We start from the raw sequence: 20,216 nt of genomic DNA, 5'->3' as shown, positions 1-20,216 counted from the left end.
ATGTCCTTTTGAGGTGACAATGAGCCACTATCACTGCGATCCAGGTCAACAACTGAAACATCGGGAACATAGCCTGAATGTCCAGGACTCATTGAAGAACACAGAAGGCTTGAAACAACAAAGTGTCCAGGATGGCTGAGATGAAAGGCAGTCTCTGCTGAGGAGTCGGGAATGACTTTGGCATTTTGATGGAAAATACAGATGATCTTAATAGATTAGCCATCGTCTGGTGGTTAGTAACCAGTTGTCAGGATTGAGGAAGACTGGTTATCACAAAGCTCTAAAGATGAGCCGTGACCATCACTTTCGTGAACACCGGAGAGGCACTGTTAAGGCAGAAGGGGAGCACCAAGAACTGAATGTGGCTGTGGCCTACTTGAACTGCAGGTAGAGTCTGTGGGACTTCAGGATGGGGATGTGGAAACAGGTGTCCTGTAAGTCTAAAGCCACCACTCTGTCTCCTTTATCAAGGGCAAATAGAACTTGGCAGAGAATGGCAACCCTGAAGTTGTCCTTAATGAGAAACAATTTGAGGGGCGGAGATCTAAAACAGGACAAAGTCCTTCGTTCTCCTAGAAAGTAACAGGAACAGCAATCAGTCTGGATGTCTGATGCCAGCAACCCCCCTATAGCCCCCTTCTCCAAGAGAAAATTGATTTCTTGTCCCCGGAGCCGGCCTATATCTCATGGTTTTTTGGCAGTTGATGGTAGGGCAAGATCTTGGCTTCGCCCAGGTGTCCAAAAGTGGAGGGGGGAGCTGGAGATCAAGTACTTCTGCTCCTCGCCTGACACCTATAACAAATGAAGTACACTGTTCTGTAGAAGGGCTAGGTGAAGAGTTCAGGGCTGTTTCTGCTGTTGTATCAAGGCCAATGGCATTTTTCATGTCAAAGAAAACATTTTAGTTGTCGTACAACTATGTGGTCTCATCAAAGTCATTGTCTTGTGGTTCGGTGTCAGAGAATCTACATTTCTGAGGAAGAGTGTCTTAATCAGAGTTGGAAAAGTTTGAGGATTGATCCGCTGGCCGTACCATGACTAGAGATCTACTCAGGTCCATGGGGCCTGAAGGCGCTCCAGAGGGATAAAATGAGTGATACTAAGAATCACAGCATGTACTCCTTGAAGGGGTGGAGCTGTTGTTGAATCACAGGTGGACCCAGTAATTTAGGATGCATCAAGACAAAGACTGGGATTGGTTCCAAAGTAGGAGATTGGGAGTGCGACCTTGAAGTGCCCTGATGTTAAAGTGACTTCTCCTCGTGAGATTGGTGGGAAGACTGGGATCCACGTTTGGACTTCTTGTGCTTCTTTTTTTGGGACATGAAATGCAACGAGGACTTCAAGGGGAGAACGCGTGTACATTCTCAACTTCATCTGGGACACAGCCTGCCTGGCCTTCCAACGGTGCTCAGCAATGTGAAGCATGGCCTTGGATCCTGTATAACCTTCAGGTTGAACTGAGCACATTTGCTGCAGAACTTCGAGGCTTGCAAAGAGCTCCGACATCTGAGACCGACCTCATGAGGGTCCATCAATGATATATGGTTGTGGAAATCCTTGCAGAGCTTAAAATCTATACGGCAACATATCACTTGCACAATGAAAAAAAAATGAAAATTTGAATATGTCAGGTGTCAAAGATTAAAGAAGCAAACTCTGGATTTGCACTGGAAAGCACAGAAAGAAATGAACGGACATCCACACACAGAGGTGGAGGTTATATTGTAGACCGGAAACCAATTCTGCAGATCCAGATTTCACAAGGTGAGTAATATGTGGCTATAAGTATCCATCAGAAATAGTGGTTATATTGATAGAAGATGAAGGTGCAAAACAGAAGGATGAGAAGGTCTGATAAACTCCAAGACCTTACCAAATGACAAGCACAGATGACACATGAAGAGGGGAGTTCAGAGAACAAGCAAACTACAAAACCATTGGAAAATGTTATAATCAATACATGAAGCCCTAATGAAGATGTAAAGTGAGGTTCAGGAGATTGGCACTGAGAGTATGTACCTACATGTAAATGGTGGGAACAGTGGTGGCCAGTCAGCTGGACCCTTTGGAAAATGCAGTATGGATACAAAATATGGCATGGTCAGGGGGTCTCGCAATTCCCAGTGGGCACATCTCTGGTAGTGGCTAATCAGAGTTGGAAATAGGTGCTGCTGTCACAGACACTGCCCTGAGTGACAATACGGATTCTAATAAGTGCATGATTAAAAAGAAGAAGTGAGATACTAAGGTGAAAAGCCTGGTGATTGCAGAGCTTAGAAATTCTATTGAAATGGAGGTGATACTCACTTTTAGTGAACCGGATAAAGTTATGATGAATGGTAAACAATCACTAATTTTATCATATTACGACATGGCAACCAGGAGGCAAAACAGTTACAGCAGGTTAAGAAATACTTGCTTGCTGTCAAACGTAATTCATCACTCTGGCATTAAGAGAGATTAACAAGGAGGGAAAAACACATTTTCTCCCAGACCAAGACTACAGAATCCTTTTTGCCAGCAATGATCAACACACTGGACTAGGATGCAAGAGGTGACAATCAATAAGATCCAACGCTATATTCACTGGCTCATACTGGGCAGGGTTTGTATATTAGGGATGCTGTGGAAGTTGATTTTGTGTGTAGGAAATCAATTGTTGATAGTTTGGAGGTGATAGGAGATGGAAAAGTGCATTGTACAGAATAAAGCATTGATTTAAGATTCGGAATATGTAATACTACTGATGTTAAACGAGAGTTGCAATGGCAGCAGTAATCGCCTTCAAGATCATGTAACAATATTTTCTTTTTCTCAATAAAAAGACTGAAATCTAAAACCCAGCACTGGCTTTCCATTTTTTCAAAAGCATAAGCACCTCTACTCAGGAAGGCTTGCTTACAAACAAAATAAAGCCTGACAGAGAGGACAATAGAAAATGTTCAACAGATTCTACCCATTACAAAATAATCCTGTCCAAAAAGTCACCCTCGGAATTTGAAAAGACAGTGAGTGAAAATGGTTATGAGCAGAAATTACTACAAATACAATTTACTTCTAGGAAGAAGCCATTTTAAACTGAAGATAGACATTAAAAATATCAAATGATATACTGCAGTAGGTCAATTGATATACAAAATGTAAGTAGATTTAAGATAAAATATACTAGAGGCCAGTGTTTGAAATCTTCACTCCATAGAGCAGACACATTAACTGACATACAGAGTGCTATGCAATCTGGGATCCTGAATCACTTGAATTTGTTTAAGGCATAGTATTATATTCATTTCAGTCCTCTGTAATAAATAAAGTTAAAAAGAGGTTACTAATCTTGTTTTATTTATTTAAAAAAATGTTGACACCTACGGGGCTAGAGGCATAGGGTTCCATAGTAAAGCCGAATCACTTTAAACCTGCTTCTTAATGCCTTTACTAGTCAATTTCTTTCAATTATTTAATTATATTTAGGGAATGTTATACTTGTCGAGGGTAGGGCCCACAACCTCACACTTGCCAATAAACTGTATTAAAAAAGTGTGTTATTCACATTATATTCACAGTATGTTTCTAAGTCCTGTAAAACAAAGATACTTCACCAATAAGATATTGATTGAATAACCTTTGTTTTATTTTCCTTTTTATCAGTATTAGAGATATCTTCGGTAATACTTCAGTAATATTTCATTGCAAGTATCCAATATATCATATTCTTCTCCTATATATATATATATATATATAATACAGCTACAAGAAAATCCTTTGGTATAGCTCTCTGTTGATTCAGTTAATATCGTATTGGTGAAGTATCTGTTCTGCATGACTTGGGAATATGTTGCAAATGTATTAGGATAACACGCTCTGTAGAATACAACTGATTTTTTATGGACTTTTTAAAAAACTGAATATCAAAAAAGCGTTCCATAATGGAGAACCTGGTGTATATGAGAACTGCAGGTCCTCTGTATACTCTTAAGAAACATACAGAGAATCAAGAACCACAAACCAGCCACCCCTACCTAACACATGCCTGTAGAGTGCACCAGCTCTGTGGCCCAAGAAAACCGCCCAAACCATATCATACTATGCTCCATTTCGAAGCAAAAAACAAACAAACAGTATTTAAATTAAATGTAATGTTATTTGGTACCTGCTCTTTAAAACTGGATGCTACCAAATAGTAAAAGAAGCTAACACAAGGATGTTAAAAACTGAGGTCTATGGGAAACTGGACATCAAAATAGGCCTTCATAGCCAGAGACATTGATGGATTCAAACAACCAGTCCCTCTTGGGCATGCTACCATATGGGCACAAGAATTCTAGGGCTGAACCATACTGATAATTCTAGGCATGCATGCTGCAGATGAATCAAACCTAACCAGCCAGTCTGTTCCATGCATGTGACCACATAAATTAGACAGTTCCAAAAACCAACAACCCTGATCTCCACCTTGGCATGCTAACAGACTGGTAGAGAAAATACAGGGCTCAGGCTGTCCTTTCCATGGTTATCTTAGTTGCCACTCATATTCACATATTCTTCACAGAGTATGCCTCTCACTACATCTCACCCGGGGCAGCTGATCCCAGTGTTCCTTGTTCCTCATTTCCTCTTGCATTTCGTGGATCCTCTTCAAAGATTCCAGGCTCTCATCCAGAAGAAATGTTGTATCATTGATTAGCATATTTATATAGCGGACAAACTGCTTCCCAGAGCTGCAAGATAACAAGACATTCACCTCTGTGCCAAGAAAGGTAAAATGCAGGCGATGATGAAAGGATAAGCTAGCAAAGCATGTCTTAGTGGGGGCAGGTAGTCTGGCACAGCAGGATCAGAGCAGAAGAGGTTGAAAAAAAAGGTAGTAAAGCTTAGTAGGATTTGAGATCTGGCAAATACAAATACAACAAGAAAAATTGTAGAACTGCAGGCACAGGGAAAGAAGCAAAGTAGATAGTTTAAGATTAGGGAAATCTATTAACGGGATGAAGTGGAACAGGAGACACTATATCTGCTAGAGCCAGCCTGGGGAAGTAAGTTACATGTTGCATAGTTTTACACTCACTTGAACTCTTCCATGAAAGTGCCATGGTGTGCAATATTCTGCCAGAGGCTCTTGAAAATGGTGCTGATATGGTAGCGGATTGTAAACTTGTCGTAGAATTCACTGGTGGCTCCGGTATGCTCCACATCTAAAAATGGCAGGATACCAAGGTCTTGAGGAGCAGAAACTCTAAGCAGACCTTTGCAGAGTATTATTTATACAGGACAACATGCCTTAAAAATCACAAACTGCGCCTTTACGCGTTATACTCTTATAGTGTGGGCTAATTAGATTTCATATTTATCACAGGGGCATTCCACAATCAAAGCACACATGTATCAAGAATGTAACATCGTTAGTCACTTTTGAATTCAAGCATGTTTCTTACCTTCTGTAATGTCTTATGTGGTAGAGACACAGCCAAGATGCAGACTCTTTACTGAAGAATAATCTCTGGGCACCAGACTGGATCCAGAATTTTTTTGTCAGCAGTACACCTACTCCTAGTACTACTAGGTGGTGTCGTTCAGCTCCGGGTTGCGTCATCAGCACCAGAAGGGACACATGTGATGCCAATATAGGCCCCACACCTTTGCACTGTTTAAGTTTCTGTTTGCAACTTTTCACACCAGAAGCGGTTTGCCACGCAGAACACTGACCACTGCTGTGTGAAACTAGGGGCCAGATGTATCAAAGGTTTTTACCCATTCTGTGTCTATGGGAAAATGTGTTCATACATATGACCCCTAGTCCCTTGAAAGGAGAACAATGCTTTACTCTAAAATCTATTTACAGAGCAGGAAGGATGGGTAGGTTTGTAAGGAATCTGAGTCTAAATATAGTCTCAACCAGATAAGGTGTTAAACAAGGGAAAAAACCTGTTCATCTGATAGAGACTTCTAGCTGCAGCTTCTAACTTAGAATAGATACTCAAGCAATACCTCCCTGAAAGGTGGGAAAGCAGCACAGACTTATAAAAAACTAAATTCTGAACAACCAACCAGCAAAGTGTCTGCCCCGCCAGACCGGACTGACCAGGCAGTACGGCTTTGTAAACATGTGCAGGGAAGCCCACGTTGCTGCCTGACAGATATCTAGGACAGGTACTCCGCGCGCTAACGCTGTGGTCGCAGCCTTCGCTCTGGTGAAGTGAGCACATAATGTTTCAGGAGGATGCCTTTTGGCAAACTCCTAACCACCTTGTCTTTTTTTTAAATCTCAGACGTACCCCAAAAAAATGTTGATAATCCACCTGGAACTCTCTTGTGCGGTCAAGATAGAACAACAATGCTCTTTTTGGGTCCAGCCAATGGTTTCTCTTCTCTCTTTTAGAGGGGTGTGGTAGAGCGTAAACAGTAGAAAGAGTGATGGGCTGGCCTACATGAAAGGGAGTTACAACTTTCAGTATCAATCATGCTCTAGTCCGAAGGACCAGTTTCTTTGGATAGATAGTGAGATACTGCAGCAGAGATGACGAGGCCTACAGCTAACTGACCATCCCGGCAGACGCTACTGCCACTAAGAAGGCTGTTTCGTTAGTAAGAAGCCCGATAAGAACAATGTGTAATGGCTCGAAAGGAGTACACATCAGGAATGTGTGAACTAAATTAAGGTCCCACTGTGGCATAATGAAGGGTGCAGGTGGGAACATGTGTTGGAGACCTTTCAAAAACCTAACTTGGAGAGGGATGGTTGATCTAGCAATTGCAGAAATTCTGAGATGGCAGAAAGATAGCCTTTTAAAGTGCCCAAAGCATTGCTGGGATAAAGAAACAAACAAAAAACCTGGGTAAGGGGTTCAGAAAGAGGATCAACTTGTCTGTCTGTACACCATGCCACAAATTTGTCTCAGTGGAAGGCGTGTACCATTTTAGTGGAGGGACGCCTGGCTATCAAGAGAGGCTGTTACAGACTTCAAGTGGAAGGTCGAAAGATGTCACCTGCCACTGCTCAATCTTCACGCATGATGTGTTTTATGGTTCAGGAGCAGAACCCAGCCCTTTTGCTGAAACAGAAGATACTTCAGAAGGGACCTCATGATCGGAGGATCCGTGCTCAACAGCTCGGGATACCAGACTCTCCCAGCCCAATCCGGTGTCAAAAGGAGTCATTCCTAATCTTCATGAGAACTCTAGGCAGGAATGGTACTGGCAGAAAGGCGTATAGGAAGCCTGAGCCCTACTCGAGACAAAACAAGTCCCAGAGTGAGAGCCAGGTTAGAAACTCCAATGTGTAAAACTGTGTTCAAGGCACGTGAACAGATCCAACCAAGGCTCTTCCCAGTCTTGAAAGAGACCTTCCCCCATTTCGAGACAGAGACATCATTTGTGATCTGCTAAGCATCGACAGTTGAGTTTACTCACCTTGGCGTTTAGAGAGCCCGTCAGGTGTTCACCACCAGGGATATGCACTGATGTTCCACCCATGTCCAAAGGCGTAGAGCCTCTTGACAAAGGGTCCACAACCCAAACCCGCCCTGTTTGTTGCAATATCACTTGGCGGTGGTCTTGTCCATGAACAACTTTTCCAGCATTCCCCTGAGTGATTGAAGAAAGACCTTCGATGCCAGCAGGATCCCCAGGGCTCCAACAGGTCGATGCAGAGACCGGATTACACTGGAGACCAGAGTCCTCTGATCTACACCTCTACCAGATGGCTGCCCCATCCCAGAAGTGAAACATCAGTCCCTACAGTCAGCTTTGGTTGGGGAAGGGACAGGGGTCTGCCAATCACCCAACCTTGGCTTGTTAGCCACCACTGCAGATCTTTTGCAGTTCCTTCCAAGATCAGGACCATGTCAGAGAGATTCCCCAGATGCTGTGGCTACTGGAACTTCAGGTCCCACTGCAGAAGCCTCATATGCCAACGGGCAGATGTCATGGGAAGGAGGCCATGAGGCTCAACAGCCTCAAAGTCAGTGTCACCAACATCCAGAATATAGGCTGAAACATGGGTATCATAGCCTGAATATCTTAGCCTCGCCGCTCTGGTTTAAAGGCCCAAAATGGCATAGTGTAGAAAAGAGCTCTAATGATCTGCAGTGTCTGAGAAGGGAGTTAGGTGTGACTTCAGAACATTGATAGTGAACCTAGCAGGTGCAGGAGGTTAGCCGTAGTCTGAAAATGGGAGAGGACTATTGGAAAGTGCCACTTTTGGCATGGTTACCCATCACTTTTGTTCCTGATAATGATGCTAACTTGATAAGAGTGTGTTCTGGGATCCGTCTAACCAGGCCCCAGCACCAGTGTTCTTTCCCTAAACTGTACCACTGATTCCACTATTGACACAACCCTGGCACACAGTTCCTTGTAAAAGGTATCTTGAGTATCAAGCGCTCTTTGGCCAGGGAGGGTCCCAAAGGGCTGCAGAATGTATTGTCCCACCCCAAGGGACCCCTCACCAAACACATGCACACTGTCATTGAATATTGTGTGTGTTGGTGGGGAGAAAAAAGGTCAATTCGATAAGGCCTCCCCTCCGACGGTGCCATGCTCACAAACCACTGCCTGTGGCATAGGTAAGTCACCCGTCTAGCAGGCCTTACAGACCTAACACAGGGTGCACTATACCACAGGTGAGGGTATAGCTGCATGAACAAAATGCCCCTACTGAATCTAAATCCATTCTTACATATTATAAGTGCAGTGTGGCCATGTGTGGCCATATTGGGTCCATGGGCTAGGAGTTTGTCATTACGAACTCCACAGCTCCATGATGGCTCCACTGAAGACTGGGAAGTTTGGTATCAAACTTCTCAGCACAATACACCTACACTGACGCCAGTCTTAGATTTATTGTAAAATGCAGACCAAGGGTGTAGGAAGTTGGCTCTGTATGCACTATTTCAAAGTAAGGAATAGTACGCACAGAGTCCAAGGGTTCCCCTTAGAGGTAAGATAGTGGCAAAAAGAGATAATACTAATGCTCTATTTTGTGGTAGTGTGGTCGAGCAGTAGGCTTATCAAAGGAGTAGTGTTAAGCATTTGTTGTACATACACAAGCAATAAATGAGGAACACACACTGAAAGACAATTCCAGGCCAATAGGTTTTTTGTATAGAAAAATATATTTTCTTAGTTTATTTTAAGAACCACAGGTTCAAGATTTACATGTAATACTTCAAATGAAAGGTATTGCAGGTATGTACTTTAGGAACTTTGAATTAGCAAAATAGCATATACAGTTTTCACATAAATGACATATAGCTATTTTAAAACTAGACACTTAGTGCAATTTTCAAAAGTTCCTGGGGGGAGTAAGAGTTCGTTTTTGCAGGTAAGTAAACCACCTACGGGGTTCAAGTTTGGGTCCAAGGTAGCCCACCATTGGGGGTTCAGAGCAACCCCAAAGTTACCACACCAGCAGCTCAGGGCCGGTCAGGTGCAGAGGTCAAAGTGCTGCCCAAAACGCATAGGCTTCAATGGAGAAGGGGGGTGCCCCGGTTCCAGTCTGCCAACAGGTGAGTACCTGCGTCTTCGGAGGGCAGACCAGGGGGGTTTTGTAGGGCACCGGGGGGGACACAAGTTAGCACAGAAAGTACACCCTCAGCAGCACGGGGCGGCCGGGTGCAGTGTGCAAACACGCGTCAGGTTTCCAATAGAAATCAATGGGAGACCAAGGGGTCTCTTCAGCGATGCAGGCAGGCAAGGGGGGGGCTCCTCGGGGTAGCCACCACCTGGGCAAGGGAGAGGGCCTCCTGGGGGTCACTCCTGCACTGGAGTTCCGATCTTTCAGGTCCTGGGGGCTGCGGGTGCAGAGTCTTTACCAGGCGTTGGGATCTGGGAGACAGGCAGTCGCAGTCAGGGGGAGCCTTGGGATTCCCTCTGCAGGCGTCGCTGTGGGGGCTCAGGGGGGGGCAACTTTGGCTACTCACTGTCTCGCAGTCGCCGGGGAGTCCTCCCTGAAGTGTTGTTTCTCCACAAGTCGAGCCGGGGGCATTGGGTGCAGAGTAGCAAGTCTCACGCTTCCGGCGGGAAACGCAGTTGTTTTAAAGTTGCTCCTTTGAAACAAATTTGCAGTCTTGGGTGAACAGGGCCTCTGTCCTCGGGAGTTTCTTGGTCCTTCTAGAGCAGGGCAGTCCTCTGAGGATTCAGAGGTCGCTGGTCCCTGGGGAAAGCGTTGCTGGAGCAGTGTCTTTAGAAGGGGGGAGACAGGCCGGTAGAGCTGGGGCCAAAGCAGTTGGTGTCTCCGTCTTCTCTGCAAGGTTTTTCAGCTTAGCAGTCCTCTTCTTCTTAGGTTGCAGGAATCCGATTTCCTAGGTTCTGGGGAGCCCCTAAATACTGAATTTAGGGGTGTGTTTAGATCTGGGAGGGCAGTAGCCAATGGCTACTGTCCTTGAGGGTGGCTACACACTCTTTGTGCCTCCTCCCTGAGGGGAGAGGGGCACACCCCTATTCCTATTGGGGGAATCCTCCCTCTGCAAGAGGGAGGATTTCTAAAAGTCAGAGTCACCTCAGCTCAGGACACCTTAGGGGCTGTCCTGACTGGCCAGTGACTCCTCCTTGTTTTTCTCATTATCTCTCCTGGACTTGCCGCCAAAAGTGGGGGCTGTGTCCAGGGGGCGGGCATCTCCACTAGCTGGAGTGCCCTGGGACATTGTAACACGGAGCCTGAGCCTTTGAGGCTCACAGCTAGGTGTTACAGTTCCTGCAGGGGGGAAGTGTGAAGCACCTCCACCCAGAGCAGGCTTTTGTTTCGGTCCTCAGAGAGCACAAAGGCCCTTACCACATGGGGTCAGAAACTCGTCTCTCAGCAGCAGGCTGGCACAGACCAGTCAGTCCTGCACTGAACAACTGGGTAAAATACAGGGGATATCTCTAAGATGCCCTCTGTGTGCATTTTTTAATGAATCCAACACTGGCATCAGTGTGGGTTTATTATTCTGAGAAGTTTGATACCAAACTTCCCAGTATTCAGTGTAGCCATTATGGAGCTGTGGAGTTCTTTTTTGACAGAATCCCAGACCATATACTCTTATGGCTACCCTGCACTTACAATGTCTAAGGTTTTGCTTAGACACTGCAGGGGCATAGTGCTCATGCCCCTATGCCCTCACCTGTGGTATAGTGCACCCTGCCTTAGGGCTGTGAGGCCTGCTAGAGGGGTGACTTACCTATGCCACAGGCAGTGTGAGGTTGGCATGGCACCCTGAGGGGAGTGCCATGTCGACTTAGTCATTTTCTCCCCACCAGCACACACAAGCTGGCAAGCAGTGTGTCTGTGCTGAGTGAGGGGTCCCTAGGGTGGCATTAGACATGCTGCAGCCCTTAGAGACCTTCCCTGGCATCAGGGCCCTTGGTACCAGGGGTACTAGTTACAAGGGACTTACTTGGGTGCCAGGGTTGTGCCAATTGTGGAGACAATGGTACATTTTAGGTGAAAGAACACTGGTGCTGGGGCCTGGTTAGCAGGGTCCCAGCATACTTCTCAGTCAAGTCAGCATCAGTATCAGGCAAAAAGTGGGGGGTAACTGCAACAGGGAGCCATTTCTTTACAAAGGGCATCTGAGAGATGATACCCAATCCTCTAGTGTACGGCTGACAGGTCTGTGCCGGCCTGCCACTAACAGACACGTTTCTGACCCCATGTGGTGAGAGCCTTTGTGCTCTTTGGGGTCAGGAATAAACCTTGCTATGGGTGGAGGTGCTTCACATCTCCCCCCCTGCAGGAACTGCAACACTTGGCGATGAGCCTCAAAGGCTCAGGACTCTTGATACGGTGCCCTAGGGCAATCCACCTAGTGGAGATGCCACCCGGACTGAGCCCCACATTTGGCAGCAGGTCTGGTGTGAAACGTAGGTAAAACAAGAAGGACTGATCACTGCAGCTAGGACCACCCCTAGGGCGTCCATAGCTGAAGTGACCCCCTCCTTGCAGAAACCCCCATCTTGTGTTGGTGGAGAGGGACCAATAGGGATAGGAATGAGTCCCCATTCTGGAGAGGGAGTGGGGAAAAAGAAGGGTGTAGCCACCCTCGAGCCCAGTAGCCACTGGCTACTGCCCTCTGACCCCTGTAAAGTCCCTAAATCTAGTATTTAGGGGCACCCCTGAATCTTGCTCACTAGATTCCTGGCGACCTCAAGAGGGAGAAGACTGAAGAGCCAACCCCAAGCAGTGAAGACTCCAGACAACAACTACTTGGCCTCAGCCCTACCAGCCTGTCTGCTGCTTCAAGACTCGTGCTACAAAAAGGCGACGCATCCTGCAGCACCAGCAAACTCTAGAGAGGTTATTATCTGGTAGAGACTCTACCGAGCTGCAGATTCCTTACCTTTGAATTCCCTGGTGTCAGCTTTGAATCCAGTATCTTTTTGCTGAGCAATATCCTGTGAGCACCGTCGGGTGGCGTCATCCGGCTCTGCTTGGCCTCGTCAGCATTGTTGGGGCTGCCTGTGATGTCACGGTCGCCTATAAAAGCGTCACCCCGGCACCCATACGTCAGTTCTGTTATCCATAAAACACCCATGCCAGAAGCGCAGAGTCAAGGATACAACCAACATTTGTCTGTGCAAAACTAGGGTCCTGAAAGGGGTAAGCCGCAACCCTACTAGACATATCCGCAGAGCAGGGAGGAATGGGTGGGTGTAAGAAATCTGCAGCTAGATAGAGTCTCTACCAGATAATACCTTACCGTTCATCTGATAGAGACTTTTAGCTGCAGATTCCTTACCTTTGAATACATACCCAAGCCATAACATCCTGGCGGTGGGCTGCGGATACAAATCCTTACACTAAAAAGTCCTGTAGGACTAAACGGGCAAAGTGTCCGTCTCTTCATACCTGACTGTCCAGGCAGTAATGTTTTGCAAACATGTGCAAAGATGCCTATGTTGTTGCCTGACAGATCTCCAGGACTGGCACGCCTCAAACTAGCGCAGTGGTAGCAGCTTTGCCCATGTCAGAATGAGCCTGCAAGCCCTCAGGAGGCTGCTTCCTGGCCTATGCATAGCATATCTTTATGCAGAGAAAGGCCCCGCAATGGTTTGCTTCTGCACAGCCCAACCATTCTTTGCTCCCACGTACCCCACAAAGAGTTAGTCATCCACCTGGAACTCTCTTGTACGGTCAAGGTAGAACGACAATGTTCTTTTTGGGTCCAGACGATGGAGTCGCTCCTCTTCTTTAGAGGGATGCAGCGGAGCAAAGAAGGTGGGCAGGGTGATATTCTGACCCAAATAAAATGGGGTCACCACCTTGGGGAGGAAGGAGGCACGAGTTCTGAGAACCACTTTGTCTGGATGGATAGTGAGATACGGTGGGTTTGATGACAGGGCTTGCATCTCACTCATCCTGCTGGCAGATGTTATTGTCACTAAGAAGGCTGTCTTGGTGGTGAGCAGCCGGAGGGGACAGTTGTGTAAAGGCTCAAAAGGAGCACAGATGAGAAATGTGAGAACAAGATTTAAGTCCCATTGATGCATAATAAAGGGAGTAGGGGGAAACATATGCACAAGACCTTTGAGGAATATATGTACATTGGGAGATTTTAACAGAGAAGGCTGATCAGGCAGCCGAAGAAATGCTGATAAGGCAGAAAAATTGTCCTTCAGAATCCCCAAGGCAGAACCCTGCTGGGCTAGAGAAAGAATGAAGAGAAGAATATCAGAAAGAGGGTCAACAGATCTTTCTGTTCAATAATATACAAAGCGTTTCCAACGGCAGAGGTATACCGTTTTAGTTGAGGGATGCCTGGCTGCCAAAATAACTTTACAGATTTCGAGAGGAAGGTTAAAAATCTTTAACTGCTGCCGCTTAATCTCCACGCATGAAGGTACAGAGTTGACAGGTTTGGGTGGAGAACCTTCCCCTGCTGCTGCTGCAGAAAATCCTCTCGAAGGGATAGCCTGATCGGAGGAATGATGCTCGTTTTGAGTAGCTCAGGATACCAGACTCTTCTTGCCCAATCCAGAGCCACTAAGATGACGTGGGCCCGGTCGTTCTTGATTTTCTTGAGAACTGTGGGCAGAAGTGGTATGGGCAGAAAAGCGTATAGGAGGCCTGAATTCCATTTGCCACGAAAAGAGTCACGGAGTGATTGCGGCCTTGGAAACTCCAACGCGCAATACTGCTGATATTGCGCGCTCTCTGCGGAGGCAAACAGATCTAACCAAGGCTCTTCCCCACTGCTGAAATAGTCTTTGCGCCACCTCCAGATGGAGATACCACTCGTGATCCGCTAGGCATCAAAGGCTGAGTTCGTCCACCCTGGCGTTCAGAAAACCTGCCAGGTGTTGATGCTGTTCCAGCCATGTCCAGAGACGCAAAGCCACTTGGCAGAGGGTCCACAAGCCCACACTGCCTGCTTGCTGCAGTACCACAGTGCGGTAGTGTTGTCCGTGAACACCTGCACTATCTTCCCTTTCACAACGGGAAGAAATGCTTTCAATGCTAGCTGGATCGCCCGGAGCTGCAATAAGTTGATATGAAGCCCAGATTCCACCAGAGGCCCCTGATCTCCGCCTCTCCCAGATGTCCGCCCCAACCCGGAAGCGACACATCTGTCACTACTGTGAGATCTGGTTGGGGAAGGGAGAGGAGTCTGCCTCTGACCCAACTGCAGTTCACTAACCACCACTGCAGGTCTTTTGCAGTTCCCTCAAAGATCTGAACTGAGTCGGTAAGATTTCCCTGATGCTGTGCCCACTGGAACTTCAGGTCCCATTGCAGAGCCCTAATATGGCATCTGGCATGGTTGACTAACAGGATGCAGCAAGCCATGAGTCCCAACAGCCTCATAGTCTGTCTCACCGAAATCCAGGATAGAGGCCCAAACATCAGTATCATAACCTGAATATCCTGGACTCGCTGCTCGGGAGGAAAAACCCGAAACTGCACTGTGTCCAGAACAGCCTAGATGAAAAAGAGCTTCTGAGAGGGAGTAGGTGTGACTTCAGCATGTTATAGTGAAACCGAGTAAATGCAGGAGGTCTGCCGTAGTCTGAAGGTGGGTGACGAGAGCCTGGGGCGTAGGAGCCTTCAACAGCCAGTCCTCGAAGTAGGGGTAAGACTGAAGCCCCTAACCTGCGCAAATGAGCTGCCACAACCGCCATCACCTTGGTGAATACCCAAGGGGCACTGGTGAGACCAAGGGGGAGCACAGTAAACAAAGTGCTTGTGGCCCTACGTGAACAGCAAGTAGCGCCTGTGGGCAGGTAGGATGGGGATGTGAAAATATGCATCCTGCAAGTCCAACGCTACCATCAGTCTCCTTGGTGTAGGGCAGACAAGACCTGAGCAAGAGTGAGCATCTTGAATTCGTCCTTTTTGATGGAGGGAAATGACGTCCTTTAAATCCAAAATAGGGCGAAGACCCTTGTTCTTTTTTGGGTTCAGAAAGTCGGGGGAATAACAACCACTGCCTACTTCTGACAACTGGACTCTTTCTATGGCTCCCTTGGCCAAGGGAGGTGTAACTTCCTTGCGGAGCAAGATCAAATAATCCTCCATCAGCCGTTCTTTCACTGGAGGCCTAGAGGGAGGGAGAGACTGGAAGGGGAAGGTACAGCCCTTCTGTATTATCAGCAAGACCCATTTGTCCGATGTTATGGACCGCCAGTGAGGACGATGAAACTGAATTCTCCCTCCAACTGGATGGGCCTGGTCTTGCAGAACCATACTAGAAGGGCTTAGGTGCTGCGGAAGAGGGGGGCTGTGTAGTGGCCAACCTCTGGCTGGAACCTCTGGGTGTGAAGATACCACAACCTCGTCCTCGTATTGGATGCTGTGAAGCAAGAGGATGGTGGCTAACCTATGGTTGGCGTGGTAGCGTGCCCCTCCCGAAGCCTCGAAAGGGGCGATAGGCAGACTGCTGGTGAACGGGTGCTGAGAGGCCCAAGGATCTGGCCGTAGCTCGAGAGTCCTTGAACCACTCAAGCGCAGAGTCTACCTTCTCACCAAAAAGACGTGAGCCATCGAAAGGCATGTCCATCAAATTTGCCTGGAAATCCCCCGAAAAGCCAGTGGTATGCGGCCAGGCATGGCGTCGGAGGGCCACTGCCGAAGAAATCGCCCTGCCCAGTGAGTCGGTCGTGTCCAAGCCACACCGGATGGTAAACTTGGTGGCATCTCTCCTATCCTTGACAGCTTGGATGAGAATGTCCTGTACGCCTTCGGGAACTGGGGCAGCACTTGTGCCACCATAACTCATAAAGTATGGGAAAAAACACCCAATAGGCACAACATGTTTACTGACCTCAAAGCCAGGCCGGAGGAAGAAAACAACTTCTTCCCAAGTTGGTCCAGCCTCGTGGATTCCCTATCATGGGGAGCAGTAGGGAAGGCACCACAGGAAGAGGAGGCTTGGACCACCAAGCTCTCTGGGGTTGGGTCAGAAAACTAGGGTCAATAGGAGCTGGTTGATGGCGGCAGCATATTTTCCTATTCACAGGAATCCCTGTGCTGGGTTTGGACCACGTTCCCAGTAAAACATCTGTAAGGGCTTCATTGAAGAATAACATTGGCTCCGATGTATCAACCCCTGGCTGAAGCACCTCAGTCATCGTGATGTTGGCCCTAGCAACGGCTCCTCAGAACCTCGACGTATGAGAGACACCTCCTCGGCCAACGGGCCTAGCGAAGTCGAAGTCCGCTTGGGCTTCTTCTTCTTCTTGTGCCTCTTCCCCGAGTGCCCCAAGGACATCGAGTGGGACGAAGAGGACTTGGGGCTCCTGGAGCGCTCCCGCGACCTCCTCGTTGACCGGGACCGAAGTCGAGTGCCGGGCCGCCATGAGCTTCAGGGACCACTCCCTCAAAGCTTTTGGGATCTTGGCCCGGCAGTCAGAGTACGACTGAGTCGTGGTCCCTGTCGAGGAACCAGAGGCATACCCGATGGGGGTCAGTCACCGACAAATGGCGCGATGACAGGCGCCACATGGCTTGAACCCCGTCTTCCTAGATAACATGTTCCTCGCACAGACAACAAAAATGTCGAAAAAAGGCTTGGCAAAAAAGGCACAGGGTAGCTCAATCCCTGACCTGCGCTTAACCGGCGTAGAAGGAAAGGAACTGACGTATGCGCGCCGGGGTGGCGTCTTTATAGGTGACCGTGATGTTGCAGACTGCTCCAACAACACTGACAAGGCCACACAGAGCCGAACGACGCCACCTGAACAGCGCACTCAGGGTAGTGCTCAGCAAAAAGATTCCGGATTCGAAGTGGACACCAGGGAATTCAAAGGTAAGGAATCTGCAGCTAGAAGTCTCTATCAGATATATATTGTTGATATATAAAACAATTGCCCTGGAGTTAATCATTAGTGTGTGCCACAATGTTTTGACACTGTGTGTACAACAAATGCTTTGCAGTACGCTCTGATACACCTAATTGCTTGACCACACTACCAGAAAAGAGAAGATTAGTATAATCTGCTTTAGCCTCGTTAAGCCTCTACAGAACCCCTGGACTCTGTGCACGCTATACCTCATTTTCGTATAGTATATACAGAGTCAGCTTCCTACGAGGACTGCCTGGGGCGAGGCTGCCTTCAACAGTCAATCGGCGAGGTAGGGAAAGACTGCAATCCCTGACCCTCGCAAATGAGCTGCAACCAACACCATCACTTTTGTGAAGACCTGAGTGGCACTGGTAAGCCCAAACAGGAGTACGGCAAAAGAGTGCTCTTGGACAATCATAAACCGCAATTAACGCCTATGAGCAAGCTGGGCAGGAATATGAAAATAGCCATCCCGGAAGCCCAGCGATACCACCCGGTCTCCTAGGTCCAGGGCAGACAAGACCTGTGCAAGCATGACCATTTTGAATTTCTCCTTTTTCAGGAAGAGATTGAGATAGCATACGTCTAAAATAGGACAAAGACTTCCATCCTTCTTGGGCACTGGAAAGTAGCACGGATAGCAACCATGACCTACTTCTGAAGCCAGCACCTTCTCTATAGCCTCTGTGGCCAAGAGAGTGAACACTTTCCGACTAAGCAAGGAGAGGTGGTCGTCCGTCAGCTTGCCCTATGGTGGGGGCATTGATGGTAACCAGAGAAAAGGAGTAGCCATTTTGAACTAGCTACAAAACCCAAAGGCCAGATGTTATTGACCTTCAGTGGGCGGGTGATGGCATATCCTGACTCTCCCAGTGGATGGCCACTATGATTTGAAAACATACAAAGGGAGTTTGGAGGCTACAGCTGTCTGGGGGTGGTGGACTCACTTGATCGCTGGCTGCCTGTCCCTAAGTGCTCTGTGGGTACGGCTTCCTCCCTGTAGGAAGTTGGCTCTGTATATACTATTTCAAAGTGGGAGATAGTGTGCACAGAGTCCAAGGGTTCCCCTTAGAGGCTGATAGTGGCAAAATTAGATAATACTAATGCTCTATTTTGTGGTAGTGTGGTCGAGCAGTAGGCTTATCAGAGGGTAGTGTTAAGCATTTGTTGTACACGCAAAGGCAATAAATGAGGAACACACACTCAAAGACTTAACTCCAGGCCAACAGGTTTTATATAGAAAAATATATTTTCTTAATTTATTTCAGAACCACAAAATTCAAGATTTGAGGTCAGTACATAAAATACAAGGTACTTCCCACAGGTATGTATAGAACTTTGATTTAAAACAATAGTACACACAGTTTTGGTTAAAATGGCAATAAACTATTTTAAAAGCTGAGAGTGCAAAAATCAACAGTTCCTGGGGGAGGTAAGTTTGGTTAGGTTTCTCGGGTAAGTAAAGCACTTACACAGTCAGTCTCCTGGGTATACGCAGCCCACCGTTGGGGGTTCAAGGCGATCCCAAAGCCACAGCACAAGCAACACAGGGCCGGTCAGGTGCAGAGGCCAAAGGAGTGCCCAAAACACATAGGCGTCTATGAAGAACAGGGGTGTGCCGGTCCTAGTCTGCTAGCAGGTAAGCACCTGCTACTCCGGGGAGCGGACCGGGGGGGGGGGGGTTGTAGAGCACTGGGACACACACACACAATCCCACAAAACACACTCTCAGTGGCACGGGTGGAGTAGGCAAAGTAGGCGTCGGGTTTGCTATAGAAAGCAAGGGAGGGGCCCACGGGTCATTTAGGCGATGCAGGCAGCCACCGACTGGGCTAGGATGAGGGCTACCTGCTGGTCACTCCTGCACTGGTAGGTGGTTCCCCTCGGTCCTGGGGGCTGCGGGTGCAGTGTTTGGTCCAGGTATCGGGTTCCTTTGTTACCAGGCAGTCACGGTCAGGGGGAGCGCCTCTGGATCCTCTTTGCAGGTGTCGCTGTGGGGGTGCAGGGAGGTCGACTCAGGGTGTCCACGTCGTTGGGAGTCGCCTGGGAGTCCTCTCTGCTGTGTTCGTTTCTCCAAACCCGAGCCGGAGTTGTCGGGTGCGGAGTGTGAATTCTCACACTTCCGGCGGGAAGTGAGTTCCTTAAAAGTTGCTTCTTTGTTAAAAAGTTGTTGCAGCTTCTGAACAGTGCCGCTGTTCTCTGGAGTTTCATGGTCCTTTAGGTGCAGGGCAGTCTTCTGAGTCCTCACAGGTCGCTGGTCCCGTCGGATGCATCGCTGTGAAAGTTCTTTGAGTCTGGAGACAGGCCGGTAGGGCTGGGGCCAAATCAGTTGGTGTCTCCGTCGTTTCAGCGGAGCTTTCAGGCCAGCAGTCGTTCTTCTTTATTCAGGTTGCAGGGATCTGATTTCCTGGGTTCCGGGTCGCACCTAAATACTAAATTTAAGGGTGTGTTTAGGTCAGGGGGGCAGTAGCCAATGGCTACTGTCCTTGAGGGTGGCTACACCCTCTTTGTGCCTCCTCCCAGAGGGGAGGGGGGCCCAACCCTATTCCTATTGGGGGAATCCTCCAAAACTAAGATATAGGAATTCTAAAGGCAGGAGTCACCTCAGCTTAGGGCACCATAGGGGCTGTCCTGACTGGTAGGTGACTCTTCCTTGTTTTTCTCATTATCTCCTCCAACCTTGCTGCCAAAAGTGGGGGCAGTGGCCAGAAGGGCGGGCATCTCTACTTGCTGGGATGCTGTAACAAAAGGCATGAGGCTTTGAGGCTCACCGCCAGGTGTTATAGTTCCTGCGGGGAGAGGTGAGAAGCACCTCCACCCAGTACAGGCTTTGTTTCTGGCCACAGAGTGACAAAGGCACCCACCCCATGTGGCCAGAAACTCGCCTGGTTGTAGCAGGCTGGCAGAATCTGGTCAGCCTAGCACTAGGAGTTGGACTGGTAGTCAGGGGGCATCTCTAA

At 47.9% G+C, this 20,216-nt stretch overlaps 1 protein-coding gene across 2 annotated transcripts in view; it reads right to left on the bottom strand.

Moving 5' to 3' along the window:
• UBE4B (ubiquitination factor E4B) overlaps positions 1-20,216 on the bottom strand; it is a 658,693-nt gene that overhangs the window by 182,706 nt on the left and 455,771 nt on the right. For both annotated transcript variants that reach the window (XM_069241178.1, XM_069241179.1), the window contains 2 exons: positions 5,066-5,192; positions 4,574-4,718 (listed from right to left, as the gene is read on the bottom strand). In XM_069241178.1, the coding sequence (XP_069097279.1) occupies positions 4,574-4,718; positions 5,066-5,192 (272 nt within the window). The remainder of the gene's footprint in view (positions 1-4,573; positions 4,719-5,065; positions 5,193-20,216) is intronic.

Source organism: Pleurodeles waltl, chromosome 6 (assembly GCF_031143425.1).
Source record: "Pleurodeles waltl isolate 20211129_DDA chromosome 6, aPleWal1.hap1.20221129, whole genome shotgun sequence".
Taxonomy (NCBI): Eukaryota; Metazoa; Chordata; class Amphibia; order Caudata; family Salamandridae; genus Pleurodeles; species Pleurodeles waltl.
This window is presented reverse-complemented; position numbering and strand designations above follow the sequence as displayed.